A 27,005-nucleotide genomic window follows, 5' to 3' on the forward strand; every position below is an offset into this window, starting at 1 on the left:
TCTATTTATGTAGACTTATATCGTATACATGGGTGATCGGATTAATCCAAACATTCCGGCAAAAAGTCTTCATATTGATATGTTAAGCGGCGTTCTTGATGGGTGAGGACCATTTTTCTTTTTTTATTTTAATGTTGTCTTCTAAGAGTTCAAAATCATTGGATTTTTTTATCCTACATTTAAGGTGTCAGTTAACGTTGGACAATAAGTGTGAGTTTAGTCACTTGGTAATTAATGGTGTAAAATGGACATCTATTTTCTTCGTAAATTAAATCTAATGTAATTGAGGTTGTTTTGTGTGTGTGTGTACAGTGTTCCTCGTCACAAGGTTTCGGAACACTTACTCTATTCATACGAGAATTTTCATGGATGTGTTGCAAAACTAACTGAAAGTGAGGCAAAGATAATCGCTGGTACGTTACTGCGATTCAGTCCTTAACTTATATTCCGTAGTATTCCTTACTTCAGTTGCATTGACTTTTTATTTTTCTCGATTTTATTGTACTAAGAAAATATAAAACGACAAAACGTAACGGTTTCGTTAAAAAAAAATTGTGCTAGATATGGTGGGAGTTGTTTCGGTATTTCCAAATGAAAAGTATCACCTTCATACAACAAGGTCCTGGGATTTCATGGGTTTCCCTCTTAATGTTGAAAGAAGCAACACCGAGAGCGATGTTATCGTTGGTGTTATTGATTTTGGTATTTGGCCTGAATCCGTTAGCTTCGGGATGATGATCTCGGTCCACCACCTACCAAATGGAAGGGCCGATGTCACAATATTACTTGTAACAAGTAAGTTCTCTTAGCGCTATGGAAAAAATTAACTATATCCATACCTTTTAAAAAGTATCAGAAAACTCTTATAAATAGTGTCTGGATAAATATATCCTTTAAAATATTAATTATATTGCCTATTTTTTTAAACACTTGATAATAGTGTACGAACATTTATACCCTTAAACTATTTGTTTACTTATTTGCTCTCATCAATACCGTCAACAACTAAATTTGTGACATAAAGTCAAACCGATATAACTACATGAATATGGCTAGCCACCCTAGTAATCTCAAAGTTCCTAACACCATACATTTTCACGTTTGTAAACATAACACTTTGACCATTAATATCTCTAATTATGTATTACGAAATTAATTGAGTCAACTAAAGTGGATTTGTATACCGTGTCTAAAGTCAAAGAATTAAGAACTTTCATAAACGAATGTAATATATCATGGATTTATACCATTTAATTAATTAAGTCGAGTTTGTGTTCTCTAACCATCATCTAAATATAACACTATCATTATTGCCGCAGCAAAATAATTGGCGCACAATATTTTCGAGCGGATGGAGTATTTAGCAACGGCGACATAGCATCACCTAGAGATACAAACGGACATGGAACACACACTGCCTCCACAGTTGCTGGAGGAGTTGTGAAAATGGCTAACTTCCTAGGCCTCGGCCAAGGAACTGCTCGAGGGGGCGTACCATCAGCTAGAATCGCGGTGTACAAACCATGTTGGTCTGATAGTTGCTTATTTGCCGACATCTTGGCAGCATTTGATACAGCTATATCAGATGGAGTAGATATCATTTCAGTTTCACTTGGAAGTAGTCGAGCCCGAGCACGACCGTACTTCACGGATCCAACAGCCATAGGTGCATTTCATGCAATGAAAAAAGGTATCTTAACTTCTGCCTCTACTGGAAATAGGGGTCCTGGACTTCAAACTCTTGGAAATTATGCACCTTGGATACTTACGGTTGGAGCTAGTACTATGGATCGTAAGTTTACCACTAAGGTTCAACTTGGTAATGGCATGGTGTTTGAGGTTAGTCTGATTAATTAGAGTGTAAAACAGATTTTTTTTTTTGGATCAAATTTGATTTGTACGAATAAAATTTAATTAAATGTATTACTTGATTGATTTCTTCTTTTTGTTTCTTTACATAGACTTGTTTTGTCTCTTAATTAGAATAACAAAAAGGGACAAAGAGAGTATTACTTATTCAGTGGTGATTCTTTGATTTAAACTATATATTTTGCTTAATACAGGGAACTTCACTAAATACATTTAACACCCAACATAAGACATTTCCCCTGATTTATGGAGGAGATGCACCAGATACTGATTTCTCAAACTCGTCAAATTCCAGGTATGACAAAATAAAACTTAATTAACGTATAGGGATTACTTGTATATGATAATTTGATCGATTGCATTACTTTTGTCACAAAACTGCAGGTTTTGTTTACATAATACATTAAATAGTACATTGGTAAAAGGCAAGATTGTTCTATGTGATAGATTTATAAGTGGGGAGGAGCCTTTCCTTGCTGGTGCAGCTGGGGTGATAATGCAAGATGTCGAACCCCATGATCGTGCAGCTCCCTTCCCTCTCCCTGCATCTTATCTTCGTGTTGATGATGCTGCTCGCGTTCTCTCCTACACTAGAAATCTAACAAGGTTTTATAATTTTTGAGCATTTTTCCTCTGTAATACTACATGTAATTATTCCTAATCACATCCAACATCTAAGAAAATTTCACAAAATTGACATATATGATAATTTCACGCCAAATACACTTATAAACCTTCCAAAAATACAGAGTATTCCCTCCGTTTCACATGATAATTTCATGCAAATTCACTTATAAACCTTTTGATTACAGAGTACTCCCTTGGTTTCACATTAATCTCTAAATATTTGTAAAATGAAAACTGTTCAAGCTATTCTAAGATGGAGGCTGATGACTAAACTTCTAAAATTCTTAATCTAATTTTATGGTAAATGTAGTAAAAAAAATATGATAGACTAAAATCTTATTATTCATGTATGTATGCAGTACTCCATTTGGAAGAATACATAAAAGTGTAGAAATGAAGGATACATCAGCACCATATGTAGCTTCATTTTCCTCAAGAGGTCCTCATCCACTCTCACCCCATATTCTTAAGGTATGTAAGCAATACTCACATATAAGTAGTAATACGATTAAGAAAAAGAATGTTAGATTTCGAGAAAACTCCTCAAATTGGATTGTGTACCATTGATCAATATATGTAACGTTTACAATACTAGTCCTAATTAGATTAGGAAACCTAGTACGATAAGGATACAAAATATACAAAAAATATATCCTAATTTGCGACAAATATTATCATAACTATAATATCTATCAGAGAAGAACAACAATTAAGCTGGAAGAACTCACTAGTGAAAGTGTGCAATTGTAATTTCAGCCCGATTTAGTTGCCCCTGGAGTGAACATCCTAGCAGCCTGGCCACCGATAGCATCTGTAACCGGTGTTGAAGGTGATACGCGATCTGTGCCTTATAACATGTTGTATGGGACTTCCATGGCATGTCCACATGCCACTGCTGTTGCTGCTTATGTTAAGTCTTTCCATCCTACTTGGTCCGCGGCTGCTATAAGATCTGCTCTCATGACTACTGGTATAATAATAAGTTTCTCTAAACCTTCTTTTACCTTACATAGTATTTCTTAATTAACTTTAGGCAATATAATGTTTTTGTTAGAATACTTAACTTGCTACATAATTACTAAAGTATATTGTCACACTACATTTCTTGTATATAGATAAGAAATAACTAATTCCAATGTTTATACAAATTTGACAGCTTTACCAATGAGTAGTACAAATGAAGAAGCTGAATTAGCGTATGGTTCAGGCCATATTAATCCATTGAAGGCTATAGACCCCGGCCTAGTGTACGATGCTGAAGAGCGTGACTACGTGAAGTTTTTGTGCAGTCAAGACCTCAACGACACTAATATTGGATTAATAACCGGTAAAAACAGCAGTTGCCACAAAAATACTGCTAATTGGGATCTTAACTACCCTTCAATCGCGCTCCCTACAACTTTAGGCCCCTTTGACACAATGTTGACTAGGAGTGTCACTAATGTTGGATCTCCAAATTCTACTTACAAAGCTGTAGTAACTACGCCGCAAGGGCAGGCATTGGCTATCAAAGTTCGACCAACTGTTTTGTCATTCAACTTGCTTGGACAAAAAATGTCCTTCACTGTGAGGGTTTCTGGGACAATTGGTATAAGAGCTTTGATGTCAGCTTCTTTGGTGTGGGATGATGGTCAACATCAGGTTCGAAGCCCTATCGTTGTGTTTAATTTGTCTTAGAAGCTCTTTAGCTGTAAATTGGAACAAATTGAGTTAGTTTTGTGTTTATGTTGTCTAGTCGTGTTTAAGTTTCTCTCAAATACTTAGTATTGGATCTAATACTATAGTGGTATAGAAAGTAAACGACGAGTCTTAATTATTGGGATCTTATCTCTATCTAATCCGTCCTGTATCTGTGCTAGGGTGGTTGTGCCCAAGGCCTATGACAGAGATGGCCCAAATTATATTACCTTTGAAGTCTATGATATGTGTTATAAGTAGGGGTGGGACTTCGGTCTGGCGGTTCGGTTTGACCTCGGTTTGAGTCGGTTTCGGTTTGAAGCGGTTCGGATTGAAACGGTTTAGTTTAGCTGGCGGGTCGGTTTGGTTCGGTTTGGGTTAGTCACGGCTCGGTTTGGTTTCGGTTTATTTCTTTGCGGTTTAAATTCGGTTTGGGTCATAAGCGGGTCGGTTTATAAACGATTCGGATTATGTCGGTTCGGTTTGATACGGGTCGGTTAAGGGGGCGGGTTTACCCGGGTCAATGTCAGTTCGGTTTACAAACGGTTTGGATCAAACCGGTTTGGTTTGAAATGGGTCGGTTTAGGGGCGGGTTTACCCGGGTCAATATCGGTTCGGTTTATAAACGGTGTGAATCATGTCGGTTCAGTTTGAAATGGGCCGGTTTAGTGGAGGGTTTACACAGTTCAATTGGGGTTCGGTTTATGAACGGTTTGGATCATGTCGGTTCGGTTTATAAGCGGTTTGGGTCATGAATTCATGATTGTTTTAAAGATCGCGTCATGACCATGATTTAATGAGTTGATACTTATAATACGATAAATCGATAATTAATAATTACAAGTATTCAATTAGATTGATCAACAAGTGTTTTAAACTTTTAAGTTTTAATGATCAGATATGTAAATATGTTTATCGATTGTAGTACATACCAATAATTCAATGAGGCAATGATACTTATGATAGTATGATAATGATACCAACCGTACATTCGTACGATATGATATACATAATAATTAATCTATAATTACATATACATTAACAATATCGTATTGAACCAATTTTCATTTCCAAACATTGCATTTCTTATAAATTATAACTTACACGAGATTAAATAGATTCGTTATTTAGTTTGTTACTTTATTTAGATTACTAACTCAAACAACTTAATAAGTTAAATGGACGAAATCACGAAATCACTAATTAAAGTGGTGATGAAATCATTATGCAATACTAATGTACGAATAGTTAAATATACAACGGTTAGATTGAATGCCCATGAAAAACAATGGTTAGATTTTCATTACTTTATTAGTTATTAGTATTACTTATTAAGTTATTATTAGTTTATTATATATATATATACTGATATACAGTCACAGACTCACATATATATATAATATACATATAGAGATGTCAGATATTGATGTGCATTAACTCATTAAGTCATTAACTATGTCGTATTGAACCAATTTCAATTTTGAAACATTTGCGTTTCTTACAATTTATAACTTATAAGTAATAAACTAATAATAATAATAATAGTAATAATAATAATAATAAATAATAATAATAATAATAATATTATAATAATAGTAGTAGTAAACTAGTAATAATAATAATATTAACAAATAATTATACTAATAATAATAATAATAATAATAATAATAATAAATAATTAAAAAAACAGTCAAAAAGACCTAGAAAAGCACAAAGAAAAATCTAGACCGTTAGATCTAGATGAATATTCTGGAATCTACAAAAAAAAAAAAAATGAACGGTTAGATGTTGAGATTGAATATGGACGGTTAGATCAACTGAACAAGTAAAACCTAAACCTAGAAAAAAAAACCCACTCTATCAGCCATTCAGCCGTTTTACTCACTCATAGTTTCTCTCTCTAACTTCTCAGTTTCTCACTCTTTCGTTCTGAAATTCTCAAGAATCTCAAGCTCAACTTCTCAACTTTTAAAAATCCTAATTAGGGTTTTTGTTTTCGTTTCATTTGTGTTTTGGATCTACATTTATGATTTCTCGCTTTACATTCTCGTTTTTTTTGTTTTTTCAAATCTTCCTCTCCTTCAATTTGAAGGCTTCAAGCCGTCAAAAGTTCAAAACTCAAGGTAATTTTTTGTTAATTTTTGTTGTTTTCGTTTTGATTTTTTTCGTTTTTGTTTCGGTTTGTTTATTTAGGGTTTTTGTTTTCGTTTCATTTTTGTTTTGGATCTAAGTTCTGATTTCTGACTTTTCCATTCTCGTTTTTTTTTCCAAATCTTCTTCTCCTTCAAGCCGTCAAACCTCAAGGTAATTATTTGTTAATTTTTGTTGTTTTCGTTTTGATTTTTTTCGTTTTCGTTTCGGTTTTTTACTTTTTTTATTTAGGGTTTTTGTTTTCGTTTCATTTTTGTTTTGGATCCAAAGTTCTGATTTCTAACTTTTCCATTCTCGTTTTTTTTTTTTTTTTTTTTTTCAAATCTTCCTCTCCTTCAAGCCGTCAAACCTCAAGGTAATTTTTTTGTTAATTTTTTCGATTTTTTCGTTTTCGTTTCGGTTTTTTTTTTTTATTTCAAGTTCTGATAATCTACATTCTTGATTTTTTCTTTTGATCTCCAGTTCAGGCAGTTCTCCATCTTCAAATCTCCTTCAAGCCGTCAAAGAAAATTACTTTTTCCTTTTCGTTTTTTTTAATACAGTTTTTTTGTTTGTGTATTTGATTATTGTTGTTGTTCTTGCTTGAATATAGTCGAAATATGCCTAAAATCTGTTGTTGATTGTATTTTTGTTTTTTACGGGAAAATGGTAGATTTGTGCTGTTTTGTTGTTTATTATGCTTGATTTAAAAGTAATGATGATGGGTTGTTCAGATTATGTGGTTATTGGCTTTTTTACCGAACAAAAGACCAAATTGTGTCACTTTCTGCAGTTATGTGCATAAAATAAATGCTAGTTTAGGGCTAGTAAAATAAACATCTCATGTTTATTTATAGGTTCATAATTTCATTGGAAACTTTTGAAAAAGTTTAAGCTTTTCTTATGTATGCTTTTTTCTTTTTGAGGATATAGGGGTAAACTTTTGCCAAAGAATATTGAGGCATTGGTTACCACCCAAAATTGGTGCCGTCGTTATCAAGCGGATGTTGAGGAAGACGTCCTCCTTATTGGTAAAGAGATTGAAGCCGAAAGTGCTTCATCTGCATAACTGGTATTTGTGTCTCATTGTGGTTTATTTTATCTTGAAAAATCGTTGCCCTTGTCATTTATTTTCAGACTTGCTGGCAGCATTTTTCAAGACTTTTAAAATCGTTGCCCTTGTCATTTATTTTCAGACTTGCTGGCACTATTTTTCAAGACTTTTAAAATCGTTGCCCTTGTCATTTATGTTGAGACTTAAATAGTTAAATGTATTTTGGTACTTGCTGGCAGCATTTCTTAAGTTTTTGTTAAAACAACCATTGCTCAGTGATGTAAACCTGAGAGCAATTTTAAAAAAACAAAAGCTATAATTTTGAAGTTGCTTGAACTTGTTATGAGTTGCTGCCTGCTGGTAGTGCTTTTGCCTTTTGGTTGTTGTCTCTGCTGAGTTGTTATTGCCTATATTGTTGCCTGCATGAGCTGGTTCCTGCCTCCTGCCAGCTTGAGGTGATGTGTTGCTGCCTTTTGTGTTATGAATTTATGATAAGTTTTGTTGCTGCTGTTTCTTATGCTTGCTGTTTTAATTTTTCTTGAATCATCGTTGACCTTGTCATTTATGTTGAGACTTCAATGTATATGTACTTGCTGGCAGCATTTTTCAAGTTTTAAGTTAAAACAACCATTGCTCAGTGATGATACCATAAACGTAAATCTGAGAGCAATTTTGAAAAACAAAAATAAGTTCCTGCTGAGTCCCTTCTTCTTATATTATTCCTTGCTTCTGATAAGTTGCTGATCTGTTATTCCGTGTGCTGGTTCCTGCTTGTTGCTGCTATTTCCTCTGCTCTTGGGTGCTGTGCTGCTGCTTCAAGATTCTGCTCCCAAATCACTCACATTCTCACTCCTCCCTTCATCTTATAATGTATCATTTTTTGCAACCCTAAACTTGATGATGTTTCAGTTGATAAATCTGAAATCTAATCTGGGTAGTAGTGATAGTAGTTTCATTATGTATTGGTATATGTATTGTGAATTTTAATCAATGAAAATGGTGACTTTTTTTAATTGCTTGTTGATATTACTCTAATTTCAATGCTATTTATCTGCTGGATTTGTGGTAATGTTATGAAATAATTGTGGCTACAGATTTGGGATGCCTCCGTATTTATTAAACCTGGTCTATGCACATCGCTTTCTCCAGGAGGTTGGCCGCCTATCCTAGATCTTCCCATTTCCAAGAGGATCCCGGGCTCAATCCCTTCCCCTCTACCTTCCACATCTAATAGTCCGAGAAGGCACCGGGGTAGGCACGATTAAAAGAGATGCTAAAACCCTCTTTCCTTTCAACTCTTAATAGTCGATGGAAAAAGTAGGTTTCGAAAGTTCATCGATTAGTACACCTTCGGTGCTGGTAAGGTCGGGACCGTGGTCGTCCGTCTCCGGTTTGCCGGCCGATAAGATCTCTGAGATTGACCAGCCAGCTGGGTTGGTTTGGTTATTCTTTTCTAAATTCTTTTACTTAATATCTGGTTTAATATAAGAAAAGCTAAACAAATGTGTTTTATAAACATTTTAGTCCTCCCCTTTACAAAATACTTGTATAAGAAAGTTTTATAAAGTGATAATGTGAATGATTGTACGCCTTATTGACTAGTACAGTAATATTCTAATGCTTATGCCACTTGTGTAACGCAATCTCATACATCTCCAATCTTATGTTACCTTTGAGGCTTTGAGTGTTATTGGATGATCATGAATATCAAGGAACAATGAAGATAATTTGGGTGGACTAGCATTATTACTGGAATGAAAATGATACAAATGATATATCTTGTAATTAAAATAAATAAGTAATCTAAAACGATATTAATAATGCCGTTGGCCTAGATCTAGGTGATATAAACCTTTGTATAAACCTAAGCCGTTTGATTAGATCTACATTTATTAACATTAATTGTATTTACTATTTAGCCATTTAGGTTGTAAATAATTCAATTTGAGTTAAGCAGTTTGTAATCGGATCAGTTTAAACAGGTTGCGATTCGAAAACAGTTCGATTTTAACGGTTTAACGGGTTATGGCAGTTCAGTTTAGACGGTTAGCGGATTATAACGGTTCGGTTTATACGTGCGGTTTAAACGGTTTCGGTTCATAAACGGGTCGGTTTAAACGGTTAGCGGGTTACAAATGGTTCGGTTTAAACGGTTTTTTTTCGGTTTAAACGGTTTCGGTTTATAAACAGTTCGGGTCATTAACGGGTTTATAAACCATTCGGTTCGGTTTCGTTTCGGTTCGGATTTGCGCAGTTTGGTTTGTTATCGGTTTACGGTCCGTAACGGGTTGATATTGAGCGGTTCAATTCGGTTTCGGTTTGATATTGAACGGTTCAGTTCGGTTTTCGGTTTATATTTATCGGTTTATAAACGGATCGGTCCGTGATGGTTCGGTTCGATTCGGTAACGGGCGGTTTCACGGTTCGGTTTGAAAAGTCCCACCCCTAGTTATAAGCAATTTAGAAGCAATCATATTTATTTTCGTCCATTTTTTGTAATTTTGTGCATGTGGCTTGGTGGTTGATGTGATTGGATAGGTAATACTTCCTACTCGGTCGTGAGTTTTGAATACCCTAGATTCACATGTTTTGTTATTAATCGTCCTAAGTTGACACGATACGTGAGGCACAAAAGCATGCCATAGGGCATAGGCTATACATAAACATCATTTTCGAAAATTGGCCACAGCACAACTAGGACAACACATGTTAAACCGCTCATTTTAAACAAAAAGGTGGTTTGCTAGCACAAGTTTGTGCATTCCCAACTATAAAAGAACGATACAAAACCAATACGACAAGACTTTAACTTGGCTCATTTAAACACGACTCGCTTGAGCACTTGGTTATAATATGTGGGCCTACATAACACAACCCATACCCGACTAATATAAACCTATAAGGCTATATAACATGGCTTGTTTTAGTTAATTTTAAATTGTTAAACTTTTGTAGTCGTGAACTAATTAGAATCAAGAATATAATAATTGCTGTTGAAATAAGCTTGTGAAGAATGTGTCATCGTATCAATGTGAAGCAAACTTGTTACCTATATTCACTTTTTATATTCTCTCTCCTTTGACCATAACCAACCTCATCGGTCTCTTCTCCTCTGAAAAAACAAAAAACCCACCAAAAACACACTCACTATTCATTTACTACGTATTTAAATTGGCGGTCGGTGCCTCGCATCAACTTCTACTGCTTACTGCCTAACACCAGCTCTCCCGATCATCTCCGGCACCGTCAGTTTTCTCTCCTGCTTATTGTTTAAATGCTTTCTTTAATTGTGCAATTTAATTCATATTTATGTTTTCTGTTCTTAATTGATCATATTCATCATGTAATGTACGGAGTTGTGATCTTATTTGGTCAAAAATTGCATCTTTATTATAAGCATTTTGATTTTTATTTATTATGATTGCTTTTACTTTGTGAATCTCATTATTGTTTAAGTGGGTTCTCAGTGTTACTGAAGGATGATTAATAGAATTGTTTTAGCTTTTCGAAATTAATTACATGATAATAACCCTTGATTAGAAGGGAGAAATGTGAAGTGGGGCCAAATTTTTAGAGTTAATGGTCAAGACATTGCCAGTGAAATTAGATTTCTCTAACAGAAAATGTTAATCTTTTTTCCAAGAAATTAGGTTTAGTTAATTTAATTTTCTACTTTTAGATGGACTAATATTTTTGTCTTCAATTTTTTAGTAATCTGAAAGTGGCTTATTACCCTAGGTCTAGATGTCAACTAGCAAGGCGAAAAAGCCACTTTCAGGTTACTACAAGTGACCATTTTTTTAGTAATCCAGAGACCTAGGATTGAGTCCTGTCTACAATTTCTTAGGATTAAGTCGTGAATCGTGATGTAGACGGGACTCAATCCTAGGTCTCTGGATATTACCCTAAGAACTAATCAACAAAGCTTGTTGACATCTAGTGATTTATGGCCTTGCTGTGGTATCATGTATTATAAGTATGATAGTAGGCTAGTTGATTTCCTTTCACCTTTTTAATGATTGGATTACTTTGGATTATCACATCAAAGAAGTTTCAAATTCTTTTGTTACATGATTTTTCCTTGTAAATAATTGTCTTCAGTATGATTTGATCTTAGGAATATAGTTCCAGCATATTCAATCAGCATCATACAGTTTGGAATCACACATTGCTTGTGAATTTGAGAGCTTAAATCTAAGCAACAATGCAAGCTGCTTTAATAACATCAAATGTAAGCTTAAACCTTTCAACACCTAAAGTTTCGAAAGGGGTAGTCATTCCTCATTCATACATTCCTGCAAGATGTCTTTCTGTAAGAGCATCATCTGCACCTTCAACCCCGACTACTCAAACATCTACCAATGAGACATCAGAATCATCTCATAAGCTCAACAAGTACAGCTCTCGCATCACTGAACCGAAGTCTCAAGGAGCATCACAAGCTGTTCTTTATGGAATTGGACTTTCTGATGATGATATGCACAAACCCCAGATTGGTATTTCATCAGTTTGGTATGAAGGTAACACTTGTAATATGCATCTATTAAGCTTGGCAGAAGCTGTTAAGGAAGGTGTTAAGGATGCTGGGTTAATTGGGTTTAGGTTCAATACTATTGGTGTTAGTGATGCCATCTCAATGGGTACAAGGGGTATGTGTTACAGTTTGCAGTCTAGAGATCTGATTGCTGACAGTATTGAGACTGTTATGTCTGCTCAATGGTATGATGGCAACATCTCAATTCCTGGGTGTGATAAAAATGTGAGCATTTGGCTAGTTGTTCATCATCAGCAACTCTTTCTATTATTTCTCTGATTGTGTCATCAAACTCTATTTTTTTTTTTTTATCTTTATCATAAATTCTTATTTAGATACTTAGGTTTATTGATTTGATTTCATTTCTATGATCTGATTGTGTATAGTTTTGTATATCCAAGCTAGATCAGGGATGCACAACTGTCCCGTATTTGTTTTTATTTTTATTTCTTTTTTTTTTTTTTTTTTTTTTTTTTTTTTTTTTGCAATTTCTTTGATTTTCGGTTGGGTGATATAACTGGCAGTCGGTGAATTTTGAGGTTTGTTTAACAATCTGTCTCATGATTATCTGTGAATGTTGACAGCTAACTGTTTTATGGCATATGTTTAATGTGATTGTCATGCTATCAAGCTAAGTAATTTTCTTTTTTTTTTTTTTTTTGGATTTGAATCTTAAGAACTTTTGTGCTTTTGGTTCTTTCTTATTGAAATTTCAAGGTAGAACTTATGTCTGTTGAATTTGAGATGTTTAATACATTTGCTATGCAGTAAGCTGGTACATGATATATATGGGCTGTTACTGATTTCTATATCTATGCAGATGCCAGGTACTATCATGGCTATGGGACGTCTAAATAGGCCTAGTATCATGATATATGGCGGTACTATCAAGGTTCGCCCTCCTATTTTCTTGATGTCTTACTTAACTTGTTCCTTGTGTTGACCTAATAGAACCACTCTCCAAGTAGGATTTGCAATCTGAAAGAGTGCCTTTTTCTTTTAAGAGGGTTTTTGCAACTTTTCTCCTTATAGGAATAGCTATACCTTTCACTTAAAAAGGGTTCAGCTACTTTACTCCATTAATTTTTCTATAGAAGTTCAGCTTTGCTGCTTTAAAGATAACTTGTTTGGAGTTTAGCCCATTTGCTCTTACTTTCTAACAGCTTGTTATTTCTGACCCTGACATTATTGTGTAGAAACTCCAGCAGTTATCAGTCTCTTTCCTTCCTATATTATAGTGTCTTATCTTACTGCATGAAACCTTATTGTAATGGCTAGTTTCCCTCTCAAGTTTTGCTTCTCATGCACTTCTCTGGGCTATTCCATCTTATACATATGAACTCTGCTGAAAATATATAGTGCGAGAGTTGTGGAAATTCCAATAGCGCAGTTTATAAATAAAGTAAATGCAGCAGCACTAAAACAGGAAATAATAACAAGACAGCAGGCTTACTTGAGTACTCAGGAATCGGGAGATTAATCACAACATAATATACTATGAACTTTTTTTGGATGTTTGATATCGTGCTGTTAGAAGCTCTAGCTCTTTAAACCTTGTGATTTTGGCTGTAAAGTAATACGTAGAACAATGTAAGTACGAAGTACAATAAAGCTCTGGTAGGTGCACAGGCATGCCAAGGGTCCATGAAACAAGACTACTGCTGGAACCCTGTGGTACAGGAGGCCAATCTGTCAGAACCTGCTGGCAGAAGCTAAGCCCTATATATGGCCGTGCCACTTCTTGCAGTCATGCCAAGTATCCTGCAGTTTATCTCCACCACACTCTCCTCAACTTACCTTCTTAATGCTTTCTAAATAACCTCTACAACCAATACAAAAGACATCAAAAGTTAAATACGACTTATATGTTGGAAAAAGTATAGTTCCTGCTGTATGGACGTTTCAAGATATTTCTGTTTTAAACATGCAATTGAAATAATATTGGTTGACTTCAAACCTTTGTTATATATTGAGTGGTGGAGACAATAGAAAGACTACTTCACTTGCTTGATGCATGACCATATTATGCACATTATCTGAATACAGAGCTGCAATTATTAGCTCTTGCATTTATGGCAGCAAACTAGATAAGCGAACTGTTTCTCAAACTTGCATTGTAACAGACCCTAATAAATCAGGCTATAATGTTTATAGATCAATGCTGTAATTTCAAGGTGGGTTAATGAAAGTGCCATGCAATTATCTATCTTTTAATGACTAATGTCTCTGTTTTCGGAAGATGCTAGAATGAGGAACTAAAGTTTTGCTTTAATGCATCTATATTTCTTCACTGGAAAGATGCTAGAATCAGGAACTGATGGGTGGCTTTTATTCTGAGTTGCAGCCTGCTCATTTTCAAGGACATACCTTTGATATTGCAAAAGCATTAGAGGTATTTTTATTTTTCACATTGTGAGAATTTCTTTTAGTTAACTAGTTATCTTATTTGAAGCCAAATATGCAAGAACATGACACGTATGAATTATGAAGAAGTGAATTTTAAGCTCTTGTATTTTTACCTCATGTCCAACCCTTCACGCTTACACTTTTCTGTTACAATAGTGTTATGGGGAATATGTTAGCGGAGCTATTACTGATGAACAGAGAATGGATATTGTCCGGAATGCCTGTCCTGGAGCAGGGGCTTGTGGTGGAATGTATACAGCAAATACCATGGCATCCGCCATTGAAACTATGGGAATGACTCTTCCATACAGGTATACTATATCAATAGGTGTTTCTTTGTGGGATAATTTTGCGTAAAAATTCTGATGTTTCTTTTCGATTTTACAATTCTAGCTCGTCAACACCAGCCGAAGATTCTCTGAAGTTGGATGAGTGCCGTCTTGCTGGAAAATATATCCTTGATTTACTCAAAATGAACTTAAGACCACGAGACATAATTACCGAGAATTCTCTGCGTAATGCAATGGTTATGGTCATGGCCCTAGGTGGGTCTACCAATGCTGTCCTGCATCTGATTGCCATTGCTAGGTTAGAGCCATTACCACCAAATTTCTGTACTTTCTTAGAGCTGAAAATGCCTAAAAACAGGGTCAATGTTTTCCTTTGCAGGTCTGTTGGTCTAGATTTGACTCTCAATGACTTTCAAAAGGTTAGCGATAAGATTCCATTGCTTGCAGATCTTAAGCCAAGTGGTAAATATGTCATGGAAGATTTACACAAGGCAAGTTTATTGCTTCTCTCAATTAGTAGTTCTTGCCTTCTTGGTCTTGTAGCTGCTGAGCTTTGTTAGGATTGTCTATAATTTTTCTTTTGGCTGGGCCAATATAATGCAGATTGGCGGTACTCCTGCAGTGATTCGCCACCTTCTTGATCTGGAATACTTGGATGGGGATTGCATTACTGGTATGTGTATAGTATATCAAGAATAGTGCATGCAATCAAAATGCATTATGGATTTTTATTCACTCTTTTCTCTGTCACATTGTCTAGTTACGGGGAAAACACTGGCTGAGAATGCCAAGCTCTTCCCTGCCTTGGCTGAAGGTCAGGTATGAAGTATATATGTATAGTGTGCTTTTTTTGGACGTAATCATAATGTCTGCTTTTAAAATTGTGGTTTAACTGTTCATATATTTGGTGAAATGTTCAGCAAATCATACGGTCACAATCAAATCCCATCAAGGAAACAGGACATATCCAGATATTGTATGGTAACCTTGCTCCAGAGGGTTCTGTAGCAAAAATTACTGGAAAAGAAGGATTATATTTCTCTGGTACTATTTCTTCAAAAAAAAAAAAAATAATAATAAATAAAATTCTCTGGTACTGTCAGTCATTCCTTCAATGTTAATCTCTTGTTGGAAGTAATAACATTTTCAAACCATTTTTTGGGTGGTAAATTAAGTAGTAATGATTCAAATGTACTTATATTAGGAAGTCTCATGTCAATGTCCATGACAATGCTTTAAGCACCTCCCAAATTATCTTTTTCTTCATTAATTTACATAAGATTTAAAGATGATATTGATTGGAAATGAAAACTTAGGGAGCTGCATTACTATCGACATTGGCTTTAGACTTCCCTTACAAAGTTGTATATAATTTTATATCATTACCAACCAAACAGGTTGTTTGTCCATTCAAGTTTCAATGCTGTTTCTCGAGAAAATCCAGTAAATGATTGTATAAAAAATTTCAGGTCCTGCACTTGTTTTTGAAGGAGAAGAAGCTATGGTTACTGCCATTTCAGAGGACCCTCAGAGCTTTAAGGTTTCTATGCTACATGTTCTTTTAATACATGATGAACTAGAAAATTTTGTCATCATGATTCAAAATGTTTATTTTCCTGCTTTGTCTTTTGTTTTATAAAATATCTGCACTTCAATGGCCAATTCTATCAATATTACTTTCCAGGGAAAAGTTGTTGTTATTAGGGGGGAAGGGCCTAAAGGCGGACCAGGTATGCCTGAAATGTTGACACCAACTAGTGCAATAGTGGGAGCAGGCCTCGGAAAGGTATTATTATACTATTGTCAATAATTTTTTTTTTGAAGAAACTATCATCAATATTTAGTGCTTCTTATTTTTCTTTCATGTTTACTTTGATTTTCAATTTTTTTTTTTTTTTTTTTCATTTCGTTTAATTGTCTATTAAATTTTTGCAGGATGTGGCTTTATTGACAGATGGAAGATTTTCAGGAGCTTCACATGGATTTGTTATAGGTCATGTTTGTCCAGAAGCACAGGTACTTTTATCTTTTTAATCTTCTGAACCAATCTATAAGAGTAAGCACGGAATTATCTGTATGTTCTGATGAGAGCTTCACTCATTATGATTTTGTAGGAGGGTGGACCAATCGCTTTCATTCAAAATGGAGATGTTATTACAATTGATGTTCTTAAGAGGAGGATGGACGTTCACTTAACAGGAGAGGAGATCAAAGAGCGAAGGGAGAAATGGACTCCGCCTCCTTTCAAGGCAAATAAAGGAGTCTTGTACAAGGTACAACTATGTTAAGTTTCTGCAATTAACATTGATGCATACATTTGATCAATCCAATATAAAATTTGATGCTCCCATATTGTTTTCTTATAATATTTCCAAAACAAAGAATAAAGTTTTTTTTTTTTTTTCACTTGCTGATAGTTATTTTCATTATCTTTAGTACATCAAGAATGTGCAGTCAGCTTCGAGGGGTTGCATAACTGATGAGTAGCAGACATGAAATCGAGATGTTGAAACTGCATGCATCGAAGATTCTCTAAGAGGTATTGTAAGTTTTCGGGTTTCCTTGTTTGTATGCTGTCAGACGTACAATATATATTGATAATATATGCCCATTTAAAAAAAAAAAATAAATAATTTAGATATTAGCGGTTGGCTTCCCTGCATATATACTATATAGTAAGTACCCCATGGTCTACATCAAAATATCTCGTTTGTATATCGAAATCTTTGTATACTTAAGGATTTCAATTCTCAATATTGAGCAACCAGTCAAAATCTTGTCAATATATATACTACTCAACGTTATACTTTTGAACAGTTGAGCCAGTTTCTTATGTTAGTTTTGTAATTGAGCAACGCTTATGTTATAATGACTATTATATTCATGTGATTAAGTCCACAGAAATTGTCACATAGAAAACAAAATGAGTTTCATGTTTGTCACAAAACTTACAATTTGCTGGTCCACCAGAGATGTCCAACCTCACCCCCACCTCCATCATCACCTTCATACTTCACTTAGTCACAATCAGGCTTAGTTGAAAAGTGTTTGAGATCTTTAGTTTAGTCCATTTATTGAACAAGATTTTGAAAACCTTCTTCTGGGGTGGCCTCTATCAGGGGGCGGTAAATTTCTCCTCCCAACCTGTTCTTGTTACCCCACATTTGTTAATACAAGTATTTGCTTTATTAAAGTTTGATAGAAATAAGCTTAGTGAAATAATGGAACCAATGTAGCTATAACATGTTACTTTCTGAGGCCATATGATACTGCCTTCCTGTTAGTTGTGCTATATTCTGAATAAAAATTAATTGGATAATGATCTATTGTGTATTGTTAAACATGTCCTGCTACTTTCTGATGTAAAGTGGAAAGATTGAAATGCTTACAGTCTAGTAGGTGAATAACCGAGTAAGCTTCTGGTACAAATCAGGATTTACCTGAAATGTTCTATTTTAGACAGATAGGTAGGAACCTAATGTGAATGAATCTTCAAAATGTATAGTGGACTGTTATTTATTCAACAAGATCTAGAGAAAGAAAGAAAAAAGTACTCTTAAAACATAAAGCGTTCTGTATGTGATAAAAATCTGTTTGGATCCCATTTCTAGTCAGTTAAAGAGTATGATTTATATAGTTACAAGATTTTTCAGGTCACTCAATTTTATTGCCATATAAATTTTTTGAGCTTTAATTGAAAATCCTAGGAAAAAATCTGTTTTGAATTAAATTTTGTTTTATTTCTGTGTCAATTCACTAGTGGCATACTCCCTCAGTCCCAGAATAACCGACACAGTCAAACTTTGCACACATGAGTGGGGTACTTACTATATATGCAGGGTATCCAACTGCTTATATCTAAATTTTTGTTACTTCATTGCCTAAGAAGTCAAAGAGCAATTAGGTGATGTTTGCTAGGAGATCTTATAGCTAGGTTTCATCTGTATGTCAATTACAGAATTTGCAACTGTTTCAGCATGTTTGTATAGAGGTATTTGCAGAAGTTGTCACAAAATATGTATCCGTTCTAATACCCTAATACAAAGTATAATTTAATTTATCTAATTAGGAAATCAATAAGAGTATGCACTAGTATTGGCAAAGTCCATGAAATTTTATATGAGCCTAGTTGTATCACTTCATTGAAAGAAAATTCGAAAATACAACAATGTCTATGTCCTTCGAATCAATTCATTGAAAGAAAATGAGTTTCATGATAGTTAAGGCACACAATTTCCAGGTCCGCCTACAAACATATGGTTTTCATATTCACCTCCAACATCTCTACCATATTTAGCCCTGTAACAATTTGGTTTTGTCATAATCTGTTTAAGGTCTGTTCCATTAAGAAAAAATTGTGGACCTATCACTCTCATCTTTGATATAAGGCAAGCTTTTGAATATCCTTCTTCTGGGAAATGACCACTTCCCATTGCTGGAGTAACCGCCGTTGCTGGGCTGTTTACTTCTCCTCCCCAACCAACTCTTGTTGCCCCTTCGGAAAATATCCAACACACTCGGCTCCAAAGGAAAGCCACCAGTTTTTTGTATCTTGGTCCTGTGTCAGTGAAAGCATCTCCAATAGTAAGTTACAAGGTATTGTAGCATCCTTATATGAATTTTTTAAGCTACTACACTTTTTAGCTAACGACGAAGTACTCATACTAATCTGTAACACATTGTAAATCGCCTAAAAAAATCTTAGATATACAAATACCTGTTGAATGGTGGTGGGTATAAAATACTGTTGACCGGAATAAGTTGATATAGGATCTATAACTTGGCCAAGACTAATGCTTTGACTAACTTGTACAAATCCTGGACACAATGCATTGTAACACCCTGTAGTCTTCCCAGTATCCTTCTGCATGTGTTTTCAAAAATTATGGAGTTTTAATTTCGGATTACTTATTTTATTTGATGTAAGTTGCAATATATCATGTTACTTTGTAATGTACTCTGTATAAGGGTTTAAAAAAAAGATTGGAATACTTACGGTCCAGTAGGCGTAAAATCGAGAAGAGTTCTGTTTTAAATCTAAATTTACCTGAAATGTTTATCAAGCAATTGTGGTGAGCTGAACTTACCATAACTTAATTTAATGTAAAGTATATATTGTTAGGAGAAGTCAAGTAACATGTATTACCATCCAACCTGCTTGAATCGCGTTACTAACGGCACCATCATAACTTGCAACAAAAACAGAAGTATCTGAAAGTTGATTTTCTAAAACTACTGGACTCCACACGTTTATATGGCCAGATACTCCTATGCTGTTGGTTGATGCTACAACAGTTGCAATCTGCAACAGGAATTCTTTAACATTCATAAGAAATTATAGTAAACTAAACCCCCTTTTTTTTAATTGTTATTTTGATCATTTATGTGTGAATTATTACATAAGAAAACATCTCCAATAGTAAGTTACAGGGTATTATAGGATCTTTTGATCATACTCACATAGTGCCCGGGTATTGAATCAATGAGGGGTAACAAACTTGGAAGATTTGGTGGTCGAAATTGTTGTCCCTAACAAAGATGAGAATTTTTCCATTGCAAGGTCCTTTTCTTGGATCCTTTTGATAAGAACTGTTCCTCTAGGACATCTTGTGCTTTTCGTTAGAAGTTGTGAAGGCGTTAATATTGTATAAGAGCCAATAGTTGATGTAGTTTGCTTGGAGACCTTGAAATTAGGTTTCATCTGCATGTAAAATTGAAGACTTTAGTAAGTCTTAGGACTAAATTGTCACTCAAAAATTCAAAATAAGCTAAGGCATGCATAAATTCAGCATGAAAAAATAAAAGATGGACTGAAAAAACCTGAATTGAGTGATTGTGTAGTAATGGATTGTCAAATGCAAATTGCTTGTTTATCTCCACGCAATCCAGAATGTCACCATGCTTCGTCTGGTTGATGGCAAAAGAAATACATAACTACATATCACACATTACATGTTTTGTTGCACCCAATCCTCGCTAAGAAAACAATTTATGAAGTACATTTTGTTAAAGATGGCTATAGGTCAAGACAATCCGTGCACGACACAACCTAATGTAAAAAGAGTATGGTACAACACGATACTAAAGAGCATGATATGGCACAGACATGGAATAGTTATGGCAAGACACACTATTGTGTTTGTTTCCCAACTTGGGCCAATTTTTTTAAAAGAAGCACAACAATTATAGTACTGCAAAGTCCAGACACAACAAATTTAATCACGCTAAGATAACTCACTTTGACTTAAGCACACAAGCTCGACATAATGGCATGTGGGATAGGTTGTGTATGGCCCTCCTTTCCAAAATTTTGACACATAGCATATTGTTCAGTCATGGTCAGGCGTAGCCAGGCCCAAGACACGTGAGATCAACCCAATATAGCCCACAATCATCTTTATTTTGTTGCTATTTTTTTTTTTTTTTTTTTTTTTCAATTAAGCATCTTTTATTCCTTTTCCCCCAAAAGAGTATTGTTGTTCCTCAATTGTAAATTGCCGCTAGAGATTGCAAAAGCCTTTAATTTGCGTTGGCCTGTTGTATCATCCATTTTATATGAACGGATTGCAAAAGTGTTTCTTTTACTTTTAAATTGCAATAATCATTCATTTATTTTGCGTGTTGATTCATCTAGCTTTAAATAATTCTCTTCTAATTTTCATTAGACACCAATATATAATTTCTCGACTGTAAATTAGAAAATGTAATGTAGGATTTGAGGTTTACATACCCGGAAACTCTTAATGGCTGGCTTGTTGATAAGCTCAAGTCGGTTTTTTACCATAGAATTCTCTTCTTGAAATAATAATGTTGCTTCTATGATTGTACCAAATTCATGCCAGATAGTAGCAAAACCAACAAAATCAACTGAATTTTCTCCATTTAGTTTCAAATCAACAACTACAAAAACAAAGTAAAAAATAACATATAACATATGGTGATATATATGGTCCAATATATAATCCATCATAAATGCTTCGTAATCTTTGTTGATTGTTGCCAATGAATTTGACTAGCATAATTTCTTTCCTTTAACTGTGATTTGTCCTTTTGTGTGGTAATTAATAATAATACTCCCTTTTAATTAAAATAATTGACACGCTACCTTTTTTTAATTAACAACTAGTTTTTGGGCCCGAGTGATGCACCGAGTTATTACACGTATTACAATAATTATGAATGGTATTAAAGATACATATTAAGACATGTATTATAATAATAGGATGTTGCTAACGAATGCCCGGGGCGTTAGATAAGCATTTAAAATATTACATAAAGTGGTATTAATTTGAGAATGTATGAAAAAATCACGCGTCGATCGGTGTAATTAATGTTCATTTAATTTAATATTTTTACTTTATTCAACACCCCAGGGGCGTTCGTTAGCTTTTGCCGTAATAATATTATTTTATTTTTTTTGCTATTAAAGACACATATTAAGATGTTGTTCAATGGTTTACTTCTTTCTAATTAACCTTCAAATCAAGAGTTTGAATCTTATATAAGTCATGTGTATAAATTTTTTAATTAATGTATAATAACAGGGAATAATAACCAATAAAGAAAGTCGGCAAAGTGTCACATGGCATGTAGACTTGATTCGAAATGTTTTGGAGAGTGCCACGTGACATGTGGACTTGATTCGAAACGCCTTTTAATATAACATGCATGGAGTTTTAAGTGGTTGAATTGAATTTGTTCAAATGTTGTGTGAATAGTGTTTATGTTGTTCTTTTCGCAAAGAGGTGTGTCATAATTAATCTTTAATCTTCCCTCTCAATGATTTGCTAATAACCTTTTAATTGGCCACAAGTGTTCGTTTTCTCTCCTATTTTTATACCTAACATTTTCATAATGTACTCTTGTTATGCCATGTGTCAACACTCCCCATTTGATTATCGAACAATATTACTAACTCCGTTTCTTATTAGTTGCAGCAAAGGGGTATTAAAGGGGAAATTGACAAATAAAAAGATACCATTTAATATAGACCATCCCCTAATTTTAACCAACTATACTACGGAGTATTTGACATCGACTACTACTAGACCTCAACCCTCACAGTTTTTTGTAGTCTAGAATTTGCGAGCCAGACACTTGGGAGTAGAGGGGAGGGTAAGAGAATCTCTACCCTCAAATACCCTTATTTACTTGGTAGGATTCGAACCCCAAACCTCTAGGATGTGAGGTAAGAACCTTAACAAGTGAACCAACACTTTGTTGGTAAATACGTCATCATTATATTGTTCAAGTTAGACACTACAATCTTACATACACTCATATATATATATATATATATATATATTAGTCATATGACATATCTACCTATGAAATTGGATCTATTAGCTTTCTTTAACAAGGAATCAACAAGAGTATAAATTGACATTGGCAAAGTCCATGTACTTTAATTATATGTACCTAGTTTTATCACTCACTAATCAATTGACCAAATAAGATTTATATAATTATATAGAATGCATTGAAAACCCGAAAAATACGACAACGTCTATGTTCTTACAATCAATTCATCGATCGAAAGATGAGTTTCATGATACAATTTGCACCATAACTCAAGCCTTACAATTAGCAGGTCCGCCAACAAACATATGATTATCAAAGTCACCTCCAACATTTCCACCGTAAATAGCTCTGTAACAATCTGCTTTAGTTATAGTCTGTCTGAGGTCTGTTCCATTAGGAAAATATTGTGGACCTATCACTTGCATCTTTGATATAAGGCAAGCTTTTGAATATCCGTCTTCTGGGAAATTACCACTTCCCATCGCCGGAGAGATTGCCGTCGTTGGGGTGTAAACTTCTCCTCCCCATCCAGCTCTTGTTGCACCATTCGCTAAGGTACTAAACAGCTCTTTCGGAAAATATCCTATATGCTCGGTTCCAAAGGTAAGCCACCAGTTTTTTGTAACTTGGTCCTGTGTCAATAAGAGCATCTTCAATAGTAAATTACAAGATACTGTATTGTACTTTTATCAATTTTTAAAATTACGACACTTTTTAGTTTTTAAGTAGCTAGAAAGTATTACGATATGCACAAACTTTCATATGTGGCTGGCCACACGGTGTTGCCAGCCACATTTTTCTTAAAAAAAAAATGGTTGAGGTTACTTAGTCAAGGGTTACTCAGTCAGTCAGGGGTTACTCACTCGATCAGGAATTACTCGGTTAGTTAGGGGTTAGTCGGTCGGTCAAGGGTTACTCGATTGGTCAGGAATTACTAGTCAGGAGTTACTTGGTCGGTCAGGGATTACTCGGTCAAGGGTTACTTAGTCGGTCAAGGGTTACCTGGTCAGGGGTTACTCGTGTGTTAGCTGACCACACGGTGCGGCCAGCCACACACAAAAGTTGATTTACGATATGATGACTATCTGTAACACATCGCAACTCGCCAAAAAATATATTTATAAACTTATAGAAGTATAAGTACCTGTTGAATGGTAGTATTTGTAAAAGCTTGATGACCCCAATAAGTTGATATAGGATCTATAACTTGGCCAAGAGCAACGCTTTGACTAACTTGTACAAATCCTGGACACAATGCATTGAAACACCCTGTGGTCTTCCCTGTATCCCTCTGCATATGTTTCAAAAAATATCATTATTTTCGGGTTTACTTATTTAATTTAATATAAGGTGCAACACTTCATGTTACATTGTACGGAGTAACGTTTAAGGGTTGAATAAAGATTATTGGAATACTTACGGTCCAATAAGAGTATAACCGAGAAGAGTTCTGGTATAAATATGAATATACCTGAAATGTTATAAATAGTTGTAATGAGCCGAACTTACAACTTAAGTATGAAGGAGAAGGCAAAAAATTATGTATTACCGCCCAGCCTGCTTGAATAGCGTTGCTAACGTCACCATCATCACTTGCAACAAAAACAGAGGTGTCTGAGAGTTGATTTTGTAAAACTACAGGACTCCACACGTTTATAAGGCCTGATACTCCAACGTTGTTGGTTTGTGCTACAATAGTAGCAATCTGCATAGAAAATTTTTAACATTTATTAGAACAACTAGAAAATCATACCCTTTTATATATATTTTGATGATTTGATCATTTTCGCATAAATTATTATGTAAAATAAGAAAACACATCTAAAATGGGTAAGAACAACTCCAATGGTAAGCAAATTGTCAAATTAGCTTGCCATACCATATAAGCTTTTAAACCAATTGTCATTTTAGCTTTAATGGTTAGCTAATAGCTTACTATTTAAATGGACCACACCTCCTTAATTTACGTTCATAAATTTCATTTTATTTATTCTAATTTGTTTTATTTTAGCAAGTTTTTTTCCAAGCAATTAGCTTGACAAAGCTTAGTTGCTTGACCAAGCTAATTGTATTTTCTAGCTCTAATGGTTAAGCTAGTAGCTAGGGATTATTTAATACTGCAAGCAAGTCCCTAACTACAACCATTGAGGTTGCTCTAACAATATAGTCTAATTCTTAACATAATAATTGACTACATATTATGAGGAGTCGACGATACAAGTATTTTTTTTTTTTAGGTTGTCCCAAAATGGAAATTTATTTCTCAATTAAACATTTAAACCTTTCAAATTGATACTTACGTAGTGTCCGGGTACTGAATCAATGTCAGGGGTAATAGACTCGGTAGATTTGGTGGTCGAAATTGTCGTCCTTAACGAGGATGAGAATTTCTCCATTGCAAGGTCCTCTTCTTGGATCCTTTTGATAAGAACAGTTCCTCTAGGACATTTTACGCTTTTCCGTAGAAGTTGTGAAGGGAATGTATAAGAGCCAATAGTTGATGTAGTTTGCTTGGAGACCTTGAAATTAGGTTTCATCTGCATGTAAATTGAAGACTTTAGTAATTCTTAGGACTCAATTGTCACTAAAAAATTCAAAATAAGCTAAGGCATGCATTAAATTGAGCATGAAAAATAAATAAGAAATGGACTGAACAAAAAACCTGAATTGAGTGATTGTGTAGTAATGGATTGTCAAATGCAAATTGCTTGTTTATCTCCACGCAATCCAGAATGTCACCATGCTTTGTCTGGTTAATAGGAGGGGGAGGGAAAAAAAAAAAATTTATGATCACACATTACATGTATTTAGAGGTGTCAATTCAAATGTTCGGATCGGATCTGATGAGATCAGGTCAATTTTTAAAGTTGAGTCATGTTAAATTATTATATCCACGCGAGTTGAAATTTGAATCGGATATTTTCGGGTCGGTTTCGGATCGGGTCGGATGTGGTTTTGACACCATGTATTGCACATTTGCACTCAATCCTCGTTAAATTGACAATATTATGCATTTTTGTTGAAGCTGGATATGTATGGGCGTATGGCCCGAGGTGGCTTATGGCATGACACGACCAAACATGAAAAAATCATGGTATGTATTGCATGTGTTAAGCCAAGCCGGGCCTAGGCCACTTTCTTTTTTCTCTTTTGAGAGATGCAACAAGGCATAGTTTGACATGAAAAATCACACTTTCTTTTAAGTAAGTGGTTCATCCATGGGTCAGACCCTAGCCAAGTCCAAGCCATGTGAGATTGGCCCGACACAACTCACAACCATCTTTAATTTTGTTGTTAAATATAACTCATAATAAATAATTGATCTTGAATTGTAAATTGAGTGTACCTAGCTAGAGACTGAAAATTAAAAATCTTTATTTTACATTGCGTGTTTTACCATCCGTTATAAGACAAATTGCAAAAATATTTATTTTTTCTTTTACATTCAAATTTTAATAATATTCATTTATATTTGCATTGCTTGTTAATAATTCATCTAATTTTAAAGAATTCTCCACTAATTTTCATGATTTTCTTCAAACCTCTCAAGTGTAGACAATAATATCGAGACTCTAAATTTATTAGGAGCTTATGTTAACCCTAAATAGAGGAGAAAAACGTATTGGGAATTTTTATGAACTCTAAAACACAGAGAATGTATGCATGTGGTTTCAAAAAAAAAAAAAACGAGAATGTACGCATGTAACGTAGGATTTGAGGTTTACAGTTTACATACCCGGAAACTCTTAATGGCTTGCTTGTTGATAAGCTCTAGTCGTTTTCTTACCATAAATTTCTCATCTTCAAATAATGTTGCTTCTAAATATTGTACCAAATTCATGCCTAATAGTACCAAAACCAACAAAATCAACTGAGTTTTCTCCATGGAGTATCAAATTAACAACTACAATAACAAAGTCAAAAATCAATGAATTTGACTTTGTTTTTAATTTTATGAGCAATATCTGGTTATACATATAACACATGGTGACGAATACTTATATACATACACATGGCCATCTTCTATGGTAAAAAAAATGATATTATATGTAAGCCAGCTCATTATTTTAGAATTTTTATGTATCCTTATTAAATGCTTCGTAATCTTTATTGATTT

General features: G+C 34.4%; 3 protein-coding genes across 3 annotated transcripts; 2 read left to right on the forward strand and 1 right to left on the reverse strand.

Moving 5' to 3' along the window:
- The first annotated feature begins 563 nt into the window (after positions 1-563).
- Positions 564-4,288, forward strand: LOC110719203 (cucumisin-like). The gene is given in 8 exon segments (XM_021898104.1): positions 564-726; positions 729-795; positions 1,320-1,839; positions 2,064-2,164; positions 2,254-2,475; positions 2,856-2,967; positions 3,253-3,466; positions 3,653-4,288. Coding segments are annotated over 8 exon segments (1,920 nt in total). The 3' UTR covers positions 4,174-4,288.
- A 6,006-nt stretch (positions 4,289-10,294) lies between these two features.
- LOC110719533 (dihydroxy-acid dehydratase, chloroplastic-like) lies at positions 10,295-17,476 on the forward strand. The gene is made up of 15 exons (XM_021898486.1): positions 10,295-10,602; positions 11,475-12,116; positions 12,712-12,783; positions 14,236-14,283; positions 14,454-14,608; positions 14,691-14,885; positions 14,967-15,078; positions 15,191-15,260; positions 15,348-15,406; positions 15,508-15,631; positions 16,057-16,127; positions 16,272-16,373; positions 16,523-16,603; positions 16,702-16,860; positions 17,024-17,476. The coding sequence occupies exons 2-15, from the start codon at positions 11,562-11,564 to the stop codon at positions 17,072-17,074; spliced, it is 1,854 nt and encodes a 617-aa protein (XP_021754178.1). The 5' UTR covers positions 10,295-10,602; positions 11,475-11,561; the 3' UTR covers positions 17,075-17,476.
- Positions 17,477-19,043: 1,567 nt separating this feature from the next.
- On the reverse strand, positions 19,044-24,794 carry LOC110719204. The gene is made up of 11 exons (XM_021898105.1): positions 24,768-24,794; positions 24,438-24,593; positions 24,033-24,179; positions 23,169-23,520; positions 21,318-21,487; positions 20,408-20,521; positions 20,178-20,288; positions 19,734-19,889; positions 19,584-19,634; positions 19,305-19,451; positions 19,044-19,145 (listed from the first exon to the last, which is right to left on the reverse strand). The coding sequence occupies exons 1-11, from the start codon at positions 24,792-24,794 to the stop codon at positions 19,050-19,052; spliced, it is 1,527 nt and encodes a 508-aa protein (XP_021753797.1). The 3' UTR covers positions 19,044-19,049.
- Between the last annotated feature and the right edge of the window lie 2,211 nt (positions 24,795-27,005).

Source organism: Chenopodium quinoa, unplaced genomic scaffold, assembly GCF_001683475.1.
Source record: "Chenopodium quinoa cultivar QQ74 unplaced genomic scaffold, ASM168347v1, whole genome shotgun sequence".
In the NCBI taxonomy this organism is placed as follows: Eukaryota; Viridiplantae; Streptophyta; class Magnoliopsida; order Caryophyllales; family Amaranthaceae; genus Chenopodium; species Chenopodium quinoa.